This window comes from Pholis gunnellus (assembly GCF_910591455.1).
Source record: "Pholis gunnellus genome assembly, chromosome: 19".
Taxonomy (NCBI): domain Eukaryota; kingdom Metazoa; phylum Chordata; class Actinopteri; order Perciformes; family Pholidae; genus Pholis; species Pholis gunnellus.
Window position 1 is genome coordinate 19,499,763 of NC_136546.1, and position 13,840 is coordinate 19,513,602.

A 13,840-nucleotide genomic window follows, 5' to 3' on the forward strand; every position below is an offset into this window, starting at 1 on the left:
GACCCATAATCAGCCTGACTGCCGTGACATCTGAACAGTACGTACGCCGGGAGGGAAGAGGACATCTGGAGTACAATAAGATGCAGTTTGTCTGCATACATACATAAAGAACGAACATTATTATTGACTAGCTCTAGCGCTGAAACAATTAGTAGAAACATATATTTGTTTGGAGCTCCAAGCAAGCACCAAGCACCAAGCTCACAGCAAGGTGGTGATGACATGTGTATACAGAGTATAGACGCAATGAAAGCCTCTTCCATGATATAGATGGGCTGGTTCCTTAATAGTGCAGCAGCCACAGAGAACCCCAGACGGTCCCGTGAGGAAACCCTCATTAAAGGGTCCATTACCACTGAAAGCACTTCCAACAACCTCCACCGTATCAATGCTGCCATGAGAACACCTCTCATTTCTTAAAGGTGCTCACTATGATATTCAGAGCACATGTATCGGCCCTCAACACGGCGAAGGATTCAGAGTCCGTCTACGTGACGCGATGGAGCCCATCGTGTGCTCTGTAGACTCGTGGATGTGAAAGATCGCCGGAAGACAAAGAGGCAATAAGGCCACAAACAGAACTCCACGTTACAGGAGCGTTGGTCAAGAACACTGCATCATACTCTAACGGCAACGAAAGTGTTTGTAATTCATGACGACACATCCGAAACACAGCAAACTCCAGCAGCACAGGTGAATTGAATAATGGAACCGTGGGGTTTGACACATGGCGCTCATTCGAACTCCTCTGCTCACCTGTGTAGCATTGTTTGGTTGCCTCACAGTTAGGTTTCCCTCTAGACTTTTGTTTAAACGCAGAGGGACGAACCAATCACAGCCTACCTTGGGAAGGTACGCAGCGTTTCGTATCCGGTCAACCATCTCCTGACCCTCGGGGTGCACGGCCGCCACGTGGGACCACATCCTGTCCCACGTCACTCCTTCGATGGGGAACCCGGTCCTGTTGACGTAGAAAAGGACCCCTCCATCCTTCTCCTCCTCCTCCCCGGGGGACCGGGCGCTGTTGTTGGGGGGCGAGGCGGCGGACTCCTCCCGGGCGGTGCTGCAGCGGAGGAGGCAGTGGGAGCTGGAGCTCTTGGATCGGCCATGCCTGCTCAGCTTTGCCGGGGTGGTGCCGGTCCGGCTCGGGGAGTTGGGTCCGGTCATCGATCCCGGGAGGGGGGCCGGGAAGAGGAGGAGGAGGAGGAGGAGGAGTTAGGGCAGGCAATCCTCCCCCAGCTACAAGAGCTGCTTTGAGTTCGTCAGTGTCGGACAGCACATGTTGATCTTCAACTGCAAACCTGCAGGGTCAGAAAAACCCATAATCAAATCAGTCTTGGTGTGCAATAAAAAGTGTCACACTTTTTAGGAAATAGGTCAACAGAACAGGTGAGTTTCTGCAGCACAAGTTGTGTTTTATAGGGGTAGGTACACCCAGAGAAGGTGTGTTCCTCTCCTGGTTAGGAAGAGCAATGGTGGAGGAACAACATGACAACAGTCGACCAGGACTGACATCTGTAATAAGCAAGACGACAAGAGGAATCATTTATAGTAGGTGACACAGCCTCATTTAATAACGTTAGGTTACATGTTTATATCAACATTGGGTCACACAAGGAGCCTATTGTTCCAAACGTGTATCAAATATACGATAAAGTACAATAAAGTTATAATAAAACCAACAAGATTCATGCAAACTCGTGTTTCAGTGATGCTAAACACACACCGGACTTATTGCCGAACAAACGCGTGTTTAAAACTCACTAGAGAGTAACTTACCACGGTCACAAGTTAATATCGAAAGCAGGTTTTTAGTTCCAAGTGCATCCGTTGAAATATCCCAACCGTTACTAATTCATAGCGTATTTACCACCGTTGGATCCTCTTTCAGATAAACGACGGACCCTCCGGTTCGAAGGGCTTTTTACTCGAAGAAGACCCAGCGAGACGAGGTGGGTCTCATTCATACCGGGGCGGTGGTGTCCGCTAACGGGATGAGAAGTCGTGTTTTGGTTCCAGGCTTTGTAACTTCACCCTCTTTCTTGTATGTGTCAAGCTAACAACAGCTAACAACGAGCGGGCTGGGACTACCGGAAGTATCCCCTTCAAAGTAAAAGCAGTACGTTTTGTCGACCTTCCGTATTTATAGATAGATAGATACTTTATTAATTAATTAATACTTCATACATTTGTTCGCTCCAGCTGCATTATGATACAGGTAAGCAATCAAAGTAACATGGTTAAAAATAAAAAAATAGTGAGTATAAAAATGCACAATATATACAATACAAATAATAGAGTCAAAAATATTAAATGTAAAAAATGCACAGCATATACAATGAAATAGAATAATATTATATTACCTAACTAAACAGTAGAGCAACGTTTAAATTAACTAACTAAATAGTGGTGCAAATATTTTTAAATTGTATAAATAGCCCGAATCGTTGCAGCATACTCGTGAACCCGTCACTTCTTCGCATGTGAGATATTTACGCGTGTCAGTAAATGTTTTATCCATTTAAATTCGAACAAAAAAAATATTTTCTGGTCGGAGTTTTTTTTAATTTTGAAAATATCTTCCGGAACAGCTTCTGTTTCGCTAGCTAGCTCACTGCAGGGGGCCGTTTCCTCCCACTATTCCCAGTCCGGGAAAACTGTACCTCCTCTGTGCATTCCTCTCCCAGTCAGCACCCGGCTCGGCTCCTCGGTGTCAATCTCCCCGGAAATCCCGACTTCATGTTGAAAACAAAAACCGGCTTCTTTCATCCCTCACATGATTAAATCATTGGGGATAAAAACGGACCTACTAGCAACCCTAACGTTCTCCCTGAATCTCACCGCTGCTCGCATCTCATTGGTCGAGGCAACAAAGGAGGGCGGGCCGGAGAGAGAGTGCTCCACCATGATTGGAGCTGACTGACGCTCTCTGATTGGTGGGTTTTGATGGACGAAGGCGTCAACAAGTGATAAGTCTGCAACAAATGGGATTGTTCTGCCCCTTGTTTGCAACTGTTGATTTTGCACATTTTGTACAATTTCAGGTGCTTGACAAGGTTAGTTCTCAAAAATAAAATATAATTGAACAGAGTATAATATAATATAATATATTTATTTTTTCTTACAGCAAAAGTCCATCCGCACAGAATCCACACAAAATATCAGTTTTAATAAAAGTTTAAAATGTGGCTGTAAATAACTATGACTAGGCATACATCATATTACAGAGGAGGACAGGGGGGTAATGTTGCATTCAAAGCTATTACAAGTGTTTTAAAAAACTTACAAATCAATTAAAATACATATTAATCATTGAACTACAACCATACATCACAGTGCATACATCGTGTACCCACGACAGCAAGTTCATTGTACCACTGGATCATTTTTATATAACAAGCAGCCATATGAATGTTGGACATTCACATTGTGGGTCGTACATTAACTTACACCTCCCCCTTCTGGACAAAAAGCGTTTTCACAGCAAAGCAGAAAGAAAAGGTAAACACCTGATCATGATGAAGTGCAGTTGTGCCTCCTGAATCCGAAACAATTAAGGTTGCAACACTAAATACCTGAGTTAGAGCGAATACTCTCAATGCAGTGCAATCAAAGCAGGCGGAAATGAATGACTTCTGGGCTGAATTCAACTCAAAGTTAACTCTGTAAATAAAAGCTGACTTTGTTTTCACAGCAGAATTCTTTAACTAAGTAACGATCAATGAAAAAGCAACACTTTGGGTCATTTCTGTGGTTGGTTGACGGTGGCGTAGAGGTTGTTGTCATCAGCGGAGGGATGATTCACAGTGCTGTAGGTCACTGCATCCTCACCACCCCGAACCTAAAGACGACACACAGAGAAAAACAGAACACCCAAATTACTAAACAGGATATGGCACATGATGAAAGATAAAGCCAGTTTAAAGCAGCGTCCGACAACCACATTAACACGACACAACGTTAAAAAAGAAACACGGCATGAAGCAATGCAATGCACGACAACTCACATGCAACTCAGAAATAGGCCGCAGTTTAAAACACAGAGTGGCTGACACCACAGTTACACTTCATCATAAAATTATGCAGAATTTAAGGGTAAAATAGAGACTTATTTTCTCAAAAATGAACAATAAAACATATTTTAAAGTGTATTATATTGACAGCTCACCTGGGCTCTACTGTTGGTCTTCCCGGTGTGGCTGATGGAGGCGTAGGAAACACCTTCCTCAGGATCATCCTGCACAGAGAGGACACCGTCATGGCTGCTCAGTGACATTTGGACTCACACTGACTCACTCTTTTATCTCTTCACTTCGATCTTATCAACATTTAAGCTTCTACAGAGTGCTGCAGGAAGGAGTCGTAAAACCGAGAAATTAGTCAGTATGTTTGCACTGCCGGTTCCCTCGTCTTGAAGTCAATGTTTTCCTTTAAAGGTGTTGGTTAGATGTCTGAAATAAGGTCTGTGGTTAACACAAGCTAAGGAGAATTTTTTCCTACAACATAAAAATACATTAAATACCCTGAATTAGTGAATTTAGAAGCTTTAAGGTGTCTCAACGAGTCTTAATGAGACGACTAAGCGTCCTCACTAACACACTAGTCCTGCTTTAGCTTAGTGGTGGAGACGTGAAGTCATGTGACCGTGGTGGAGTTCCTTTATAGCCTCTCTGCTGGCGTCATCCAGTTGCATCATCTAACTTCTCGTTTCATCTTAGCTGCACATTCCCACCCTCTCAACACTGTTGCACATACATATTTTGGGGAGCAAAGCCCTGTAGAGTGTGACCTCACCGGGTCCTGACGGTCCTCTGGAGCAGACTGAGTCGCTGCAGGGTTTGAGGTCAACACCTGGAACGAAAAAGCACGGAACAGTTGAGTTAATGCATTTGTTGCCACGGTACAAAACAAGCAACACCTGTACAATGTAACACACAGAATGTATCACACGGTATCTGTGTATGTCGCTGCAGGAGGAGGAGCCTTCTTCTCTTGACAAAACACAATCAAGCAACAATAAATATTGTCACTACGAAGCTGAAAGTGTTCAGTTCTTTGCTGACTCCTTGTCAGAGAGACGTTGATTTAACTCTATTGTCATTTTGGAGCCTGACATGTATGTTGTTCACGGCCGGATCATCCGGCTGATGAGGCCCTGGGACCAAGTCTTCAGCCCCATTTGACCCCCTTCTTCCTCCCACACTCTGAGGGTTTGGTTCTCCTGGACTGCCTTATATTGTAAGGTGTGCTTGATATTTTAGCTCATATGTCAATGGTTGTGAATCCCGACTTTTGTTGCCATTTAGTTTCAATACGGGCGGAGGAAAACATGGATTCATGTAAGGATCAAGATTTGTATCTTCTATAATTCTGACTCGATTCAAAACTACCAAAAATGGATTAATAAAAAAAAATTGTACATCCATGAACATCTGTACAAGATTTGAGTTGCATGCTAAGTAATATTCTATCGTATTAAAGGACAACGTGCAGGATGACGGGAAGCAGCGTTCAGGTTTTAGTGTCTGATATCAGCTCCAGAATCAACTTTGAATCGGAAATCATTTTGTATCAAATCGTTAGACACTGAAAGATTCACATCTCTAAGTGTCAATACAATACTCTATGATTGTATAGATATTGTATAATATATATATGTTTTTAACTCACAATGTTGTTATCCACCTGTGTTTGGGTCGCTGAAAAGACAGAAGAGAGACGGCTTTAGCTTCCACAGTGATGGTTTATCAGCTAATCTTGTGGATGAAATCTGTCTCACCTCTAGTTTTAATGCATCTTACGACAGTAACAACGATAATCAAGAGCGCTGCTAAACCCAGAGCCACACCGACGTACAGCCACCAACCTGGAATGAAAACGAAAACATTACACGTTTGGGCTGCAGCTTTCTGTTGTGTTCAACATCTAGAACAAACCATTTGTAGCAAAAACTGCCCTCATGAGTAATACGTCAGTCAGACGTTCTACCACAAAACACAGGTTACATGATGGATAGAAGATGTTTAGTCCTTTTCTGTTTCTTTGTTTTCAGATTCTGTTGAGTTTCTTCCTACTGGTGTACTTTGTTGTTCTTGTCATTGATTCAGTTGTTACTGTTACTACTACGTCAAGGTGTCCATCTGCATTAACTAAATAAGAAAGTGTCCTCTAACGACCTTGTCTTCTGCAAAATTACGCTCCCATACAACTACACTGCACTCTCAATTACGTTTCGAAAACAAACAAGTGTGGTGAACGTTGGTAATTGGAAAATCACAAATCTAAAGACAAAACTTTACCTGTATTTTGTCCGTCGCCGTCTTGGTTTTTGGGAGCAGAAGTGACAGGAGAGGGTGGAGCTAAGTACAACCGAATGATGAATAAGACAGTTTTAGTCGACCGAAATGTTACAGTTAACTTTCATGAAGTTAAAATAATTCACAGTGTGAAAGGGTTCAAAGTGTAAACCAAGAACAGAGACAACCCCCATCTACTCAGCTGTTGCTGTTATTGTGTCTTCACCTGAACACATTAACACAACTCAACAAACTAAAGAACTTACAATACGTGAAACAAAGTGATCATGAGTGACTTTAATGTTCTCACCTGTTTTCTCACCTGAGGGAGAATTTCTGAAAGAAAACTGCTGCACTTTGTCAAGTCTGGTCACTTCACACTTAAATGATTTAAACCTCGATGTGTAAATGAAATGAGAAGTCAGAATCGTCAGAGAGGCGTAACAGGAAGACTGTGATGTCCTCAAGTCTGTGTTGTCTTCATCCACATCTTGACCCTGAAACAGCCACTTCACTGTGTGTCTACATTCTACATATGCAGACACAGAGCATCTTAACGTCACATCATCATCGTCCTCGTGTTCAGTCACTGGAGAAGATGGAGACATTGTGAGAGAAAGAAGAGTAACTTCATCACTATAATCATGATTATTATAATGTTTCAGTTTATTGTTCTGACAAGACAGTTTGAAAACATCATGATGTAAATACTCACTGGTAACAACAGACAGATAAACCACAGCATCTCGACCTTGTTTTTGTCCTGATCTGAACTGTCTGCAGCCATAATGACCAGCATCTTCATCTGTGACATTCTTTATAACCAGAGAACAGTTCTCTGAAACACTCAGTCTGTCTGATTTAGCTTTGGCTTCTTCAACAATCTGCCCATCTCTAACCAGAACTACTACTGCTGGTGATCTTGAATTACTGAAGAGCCATATCGTAGAGTCACAGTTCTCTTGATCATCTATCACATTGTTACAAGGCAAAGTGGCTTCATCTCCATCTCTGACATTGACGTAGAGCAAAAGTTGTCCAGCTACAGGTTCTGGGGAGAGAACCAGGTATTAATGTTCATAGTTATATTTTAGAAACAACAGATGATAACAAAAGTGTGTAAAATCTCTTTAAAAACAAATAGCTAACTCTGAGTTAAATTGACGTTAGATAATGAATCACACGAGTATCATTGAAGTTTTGCATAGTTTGTGATATTTGTGTCCTTACCGGTAATCTGCAGCAGTAAGAAATAAATTAGAATCCATCTGAATCCAACCATCGTGCGTCTGTCTCTCTGCTCTCACTCTGTCAACTGCCAACGTCTTCCTAAAGAAATATACAGCACCCACTTCCTGTTAGTTTGTCAACTTCCTTATAGTGTCATCCTTTCTTCCTCTGATGTCAGTTGATCTTTTTTCTTTTTTTAAACCAAGAGTGAAAACATACGCTTTCCTTCTTTGCTCTGTGAATCAGTCGACACTCAAGAATTGGTGCAGCAGGAGAAAGAGAGTGAAAATATAACCTCTTTAGGTCGAAGTTTTCTTTTGTTTACAGGTATAATATGCTACAATTTCACAAAAATGTATAGACTGATACAAAATCATCCCTCTCAATCCTCACTCTTGACAAAGTCTGAATGCCGTGTTTATTAAAAGCAACCAATAATGTGAATACAGATCAAACCTTTGATACGGATCTCACGAATGCAGTGGCGGGCCGTGCATTTTATACCTGAGCCTTCAGTGCTGTCTTGCAGCTGAAACACCACCTAATAACCTCATGATGGCGCCACAGCTACGGTTATTTGTTTCTAGTGGTGTAATAATACACGTATTCGTATTAAACCGTTCGCTACGAGGCTTACAAACCGAACAATACGTCTGAATAATACGAGTGCATTTGGAAAATGCAGAAGCTTAAATTGTGGGAAATTGTTTTCTGTGGACTGCGCTCACGTAACAGACAACAGGCTCTGTGACCTCTGAACCCGGAACAAAAAAAACCACAACCAAAAACAGCTGAGGCCCCGCACTTCTGAGAGGCTAAACTAGCTTAACAAACAATAACTCCGCGCATGACGGTATGCTTCGTAATTAACGGACAATGCATACAGTCCAAATCTATGTAATTAACACAATGACAACAACAAACTCACAAGAACCAGTCACATATATTCATATGACAACAGAGCAACAAATCAATCCAGCAACACTGCAGTGGAACACGCATTCTGCTACACACTCGAGGGCCATTCAGATATTAGAAGTAAAAGGATAAACGCAGTTGACTTATCAAATGCTGATCACTTAATTTAAAGACAAACTCCATCCTCCTTTCTTTGTTGACAAAGAGTTTAATCCCACGGTTAAATCCCAACTCACAAATCCGTTTCTCCTCCTTCAGTCATTAAGTGTTAAAAAAACAAAGCTAGGTAAAAAATGTAAAAATCTACACCAAGCAAAACACTAAAAATGTTATAATTTCTTCCATATCTTTCAATTTGAACTCTTACTACTCCAACTAAGTCTCTGATTGCTATTTTAAGTTTAATTTCACGATTGTCACGTGCTCGCCCACTGACCAATCACAGCACACGCTGCACCTCACTGCAGAGCTGCACCTGAAAACTGAGTTGCCCGTTAATGCTGACGTAGCTGTGGGCCAGCTAGCAGCTCTGGCACGTCAAAGAATACGCCCAACATGTCAAACTAAAGATCTGATTGGTTGAAGACTATGACAATCAACAACATCGTCCCCATTCACTTAAACTGCACATGGATTCACTGGTGAGTCTGCAGGCCTGGGGCCTCTCTTCTACCTAGAGACACAGAGGTGAAATCTGATTGGATAAAAGCTCTACTTAAAACAAGCTGCACTGAAGCAGAGCAGCTGAGGAGCACAGTAGCTGTGCAATGAGATAATAAGATAATGGAAAAAATATTTGTATAAATTATAATACATGTAGTGTATTTAAGAAAAATGATTAAATGATAAAATAGCTCTAACTTTGTGATTCTGTTTAGGCCAGCAGAGAAGGCTTTGCAGGCCCTGACGGCCCACCACTGGTCTATGTCACAACCCACTTCCTGTCAGTGTATTTTTGTTCAGCTCAAAGCAAACTAAACGTATTACATGTGAAACAATTACAGGTGATATAAAAGAAAATCTGATCAGTCTTTAACTATCAACACTGACACATTGTATTATTTATTAATTAAATGTTTATTTTATACAAAACCTGATGAGAAAATACATGCAAAACAGCGCAAAACACAAATAAATGGCTATAAATGGATATAAACTCGCTAACAAGCACCAGATCAGAAACCCTGAGGTACCAGCAGGTCCCTGAGTACTTTAAGTTCACAGTTTAACAGGCAAACATCCATCACTGAGCTCAACAAAGGGCCTGACAGCAAGTTTGCAAAGAAAAAAACATCATATATTACAGACATTGTATCAATTATTTAAGAAACCAGACATATGAATGTTGTACATTGTGCTACCAGTTAACCTACTACACCCCCATCTGGACAGAAAGGCTTTTTTACAGCAATAAATCCTGCAAATGATCACAACAAATAATTAGATGGTCACATGCTCACCTAACAACTGAAATGCAAAAACTATATTTTAAAGATGTAGCTGAGCGTCAAGTTTTTTTCTCTTTTCCTCCATGTTTCTATAGTAACGTTCGGGTTATTTACACAAAAGTATCAATAAATATTAAATGCTCTCCAATCTTGCTAAATGGCTTAATACATACCAGCATCACAGTCTGAGTGAACTCTGTTGAAAGGCGCACGGAACAAAGAGTGACTTGGTCTACAAATGAATTATCAACGTAATGATATGAGCTGGAGCTACACTGTGGTCTCCTATCTTTAGGGTTTGTTGACGGTCGCGTAGAGGTTGTTGAGATCAGCAGAGGCTCCAGCAGAAGAAGAAGAAGAAGGCGGAGCTTTCACAGTGCTGTAGGTCACCGCATCCCCATCATCATCATCATCATCATCATCATCATCATCTTTAACCTGGACCTGGGAAACGAGAGGGATATGAGCACATGAAGGACACAACACGACGTCACGCGACTTAATTCAACCCATTGTAATCCAACACAATTGAAAAACAGCAAAACGTACACAATGAACACATCATGAGGACTTTAATGATCCCCTAAAGCCACCATGAGGGCTGACATTAAAAGGTACCAAAAACAAACATCCCTTTCAGGATGATTTGTGAAAATGTTCCTTTAACTTTTTATCTGGTGCCATTTTCTGGTAAAAAAAAAAAGTCAATTGAAATACACATAGGATCATGTGATCGGTTGTGTGTGTGTGTGTGTGTGTGTGTGTGTGTGTGTGTGTGTGTGTGTGTGTGTGTGTGTGTGCAGCCGTGAGTGTGTGAGTGAGTGAGTGTCTGTGTCTGTCCAGAACTACACCTGCTTTGCATCAGCATGTTAGCATTGTCATTGTGAGCATGTTAGCATCATGGGTGTGGTTAGCGTGGTGTGTTACGCAATTGGCTCAAAACGACACTTTGCAGCCTCACGCGGCCGACGATTCCTGTTTCCTCAGTGACTTCCAACACCGGTGCGACCAATCAGAGAGCTCACCTGGGCTTTACCGTTGGTCTTCTTGGTGTAGCTGACGGAGGCGTATGCAACACCTTCTTCAGGATCAGCCTGCACAGAGAAGACACCGTCATGGCCGCTCATTAACATGAGTATTTTAGTTTTAGTTGCATCACATGACTTCTCTTTTTCTGTGCGGCAGAGGGAAGTTACACTCTGCAGTGTGTTACTGCTACATGTTAGAGAACAAACATGTAGTGTTGGGTGTAACTGTACAGTATGGTGTGTGATCTCACTGTGTCCTGACTGGCTTCTGGAACAGGTGGAGTCACGGCCTGGTTCACGCTCAGTCCCTGCAAAAATACAGTAAATACTTTGTATTTAATACAGTGTAGTTACAGTTTCCCATTCACATCAATGGTCACTTCTTATAGAATAAACGGTGTGCCATGCTGTACATTTTGTATATTTACTTCTTCTATCTCTCTCAAGCTGAAAGATTATGGGTACAAGTATGCTTGAGCATCTTCTGACCTTTGCTACTGCAACAGCAGCGCTGTCTCCTAACAATGATGTTCCCCTACAACCACACTGCGTTGTGAATCACTCGTCAGGGATCACGTTTGCTTTTGACGTATCACAAATAAGTTTCAAATTTGTCCGTGGAAGTCCGCTTCGGGAGGCGGTCGGTGGTAGTTTTGCAGTTTTTTGTTTGTTAATTAATAACGTTAACCACATGTGTCAAACAGTTTGAAACCGTCCGTAATCCAGGAGACGATAGGTTTATCCTCGATAAGTAATAGAGAATGCAGTTTAGTTGTATGGGGACGAGATTTTTGATTGACAGGGATGAACCGAGTGGTGTCCTGTTTAGTCATAACTGTATAAACATTTGATCATTTAGCTTTAAAACTCACGATGCTTTCATCCATCTGTGTTCGCTTCCCTGAAAAGATGAAGGAGAGTCGACTTTAGCTTCCATAAAGAAATGAAGAAAAATAATATCATAACGCAGAACAATGGAAGTCATTTCTCACCTTTAGTTCTCTTCCATCTGATGACTGCCACAGTGATTATCAGGAGAGCTACTAAACCCACAGACCCAATGATGAGCCACACCCACCATTCTGCAGGAGAATAAAAACATTAGAAGCATTTGGGCTGCGTATTGAAACTTTGTGATGTAAATCAGTTTCTGTCGGTACGTATCTGCGTGTTTAAGACACTGTTTACATTTACTGAATCTTACTTTGCATCTATTTCAATACAGTAACTTTAACTACATAAATAATCAGAATGCATGCAATAAGTTTTTAATGATGTGAGTCCTACATAAAATAAAACCTTATCTTATGAGTGCTGCACTAAAATGTGTTTTCTTTTATTATATTTGCAAAACCAAAATTCAACAGAGATTATAAACTACCAGCAGACATGTGGATAAGAGAGTTGGTCTGACATTCATACTTTAGGCTTCATAAAGAGAGAGAGACGTAAGATGTTCAGTCACTACCTGGTTGTGTTGGAGTGTCGTTGTTTCCAGGCGGTGGATTGTTTCTCTCCTCTGATGTGCTTCCTTTTGATTTTGTTGAATATGATTAGAAAAAGCAAAACACAAGAAATGGTGATAAAATACCTCCATGTTGAGACTAAATGAGAGAAATATTATGAAATCTTATAACTTAGAACAAAGCGTACCTGTTTTCTCACATGAGAACTTGTTGCAGACTTCATACAGCAGCGTGTTTCCTCTCTTGTCTGTCACGCTACACTTCAGTAACTCGTAATACTTTGACTTCTGATTAAGATGACGAGTTTTAAATGTCACACTGGCTTTACAGCCATCCTGTGATGTCTCCACATCAGTCTCATTACCCTCATACAGCCACTCTACTGTGTGTTCACACCCACCGTCTCTCAACACAGAGCAGAACAAGAAGACCGTATCGCTGCCATTCTGTTCCTCCACTGGTGAAGAAGTTCATGATGAGAGAAAGACAACAAGAGTAACATTAACTTCATCACAGTGATATCAATGATTGTAATGTTTCAGTGTGTTGACAGTTTGAGCTGAAAGCATCATGATGTAAATACTCACTGTTAATAACAGACAGAAGAACCACAGCATCTTGACCTTGTTGTCGTCCTGCTTTGTTAAACTGTCTGCAGGTGTAACGACCAAAATCTTGAGTTGTTACATTTCTTATAACCAGAGAACAGTCTGCTGTCAAACGCAGTCTGTTGGGTTTATCTTTAATCACCCCAAGACCAACCAGCTCCACTGCTGCTCCAGAACTACTGTCGAGCCAAGTAGTACCGCCACATTTATCTTGATTTTTTATCACATTGTCACAAGGCAAAGTGACTTCATCTCCAGCTCTGGTGGTGAGGGAGAGGAGGGTTTGTCCAGTTACTGCTGCAAAATACATGAGAAATATATTAAGAAATGAACTGTGATCAGAATCCTTTATGCCTTTATGTTTACAGTTTTATACAAGGATTATATTAAATACAACAAACAACAGAAAATGTCCTTTTTACAAGAATCCACTCGACACACTAAGTTCAGCAAACTTGGTCGTTTCACTTAAATCAAGTTACTCAAAATACTTTCCGTAACGTTTCTTTTAGTTGTGTATGTGTTTTATATTCTTACCTGTAAACTGAAGCAGCAGCAGCACAAACAAAGTCATTTTAATCCATCTGACTTCAGCCATCGTGTCTCTCTGTCTCTGTCTCTGGTTCTCACGCCTTCAACTGTCAAAGCTTCTGACCGAGTGTGTCTGTCAGAGAGACGCAGCGTTTACTTCCTCTTATCAGTGAAGCGTCACTTCCTTATCGTTACGTGGAATCTATTCTTGTATTCATGCAGACGGGTCAGCTTTTCATCTCTCTTAATGTCTTGTAGATGTATATCTAGATATAAATATATATATTTAAACAGCTCACACTTTATATTGTGGTG

General features: G+C 41.3%; 2 protein-coding genes and 1 long non-coding RNA gene across 5 annotated transcripts in view; all 3 read right to left on the minus strand.

Moving 5' to 3' along the window:
- Positions 1 to 2,785, minus strand: part of vash2 (vasohibin 2) — an 18,684-nt gene extending 15,899 nt beyond the window's left edge. The window contains exons 1-2 of one of the 2 annotated variants that reach the window (XM_079180811.1): positions 2,664 to 2,785; positions 844 to 1,301 (exon numbers count right to left, since the gene is read on the minus strand). In XM_079180811.1, coding sequence (XP_079036937.1) covers positions 844 to 1,167 — 324 coding nt within the window. In that variant the 5' untranslated portion in view covers positions 1,168 to 1,301; positions 2,664 to 2,785. Of the gene's footprint in view, positions 1 to 843; positions 1,302 to 1,779; positions 1,848 to 2,663 lie in introns of those variants that run through there. The other variant, XM_079180812.1, reaches the window with a different exon arrangement.
- A 2,020-nt stretch (positions 2,786 to 4,805) lies between these two features.
- On the minus strand, positions 4,806 to 5,856 carry LOC306711804. The gene is made up of 3 exons (XR_013767531.1): positions 5,780 to 5,856; positions 5,671 to 5,699; positions 4,806 to 4,851 (listed from the first exon to the last, which is right to left on the minus strand). It is a non-coding gene; the product is annotated as an uncharacterized lncRNA (long non-coding RNA).
- A 3,658-nt stretch (positions 5,857 to 9,514) lies between these two features.
- Positions 9,515 to 13,635, minus strand: LOC306711329 (uncharacterized protein). Of its 2 annotated transcripts, none has more exons than XM_079180208.1 (9): positions 13,532 to 13,635; positions 12,974 to 13,291; positions 12,574 to 12,843; positions 12,389 to 12,451; positions 11,913 to 12,002; positions 11,793 to 11,821; positions 11,172 to 11,228; positions 10,918 to 10,986; positions 9,515 to 10,330 (listed from the first exon to the last, which is right to left on the minus strand). In XM_079180208.1, exons 1-9 carry the CDS (start codon positions 13,590 to 13,592, stop codon positions 10,184 to 10,186), a joined length of 1,104 nt encoding a protein of 367 aa, XP_079036334.1. In that variant the 5' UTR covers positions 13,593 to 13,635; the 3' UTR covers positions 9,515 to 10,183. The 2 variants fall into 2 exon arrangements, with proteins under 2 accessions (XP_079036334.1, XP_079036333.1); XM_079180207.1 differs by having other exon boundaries at positions 9,515 to 10,336.
- Between the last annotated feature and the right edge of the window lie 205 nt (positions 13,636 to 13,840).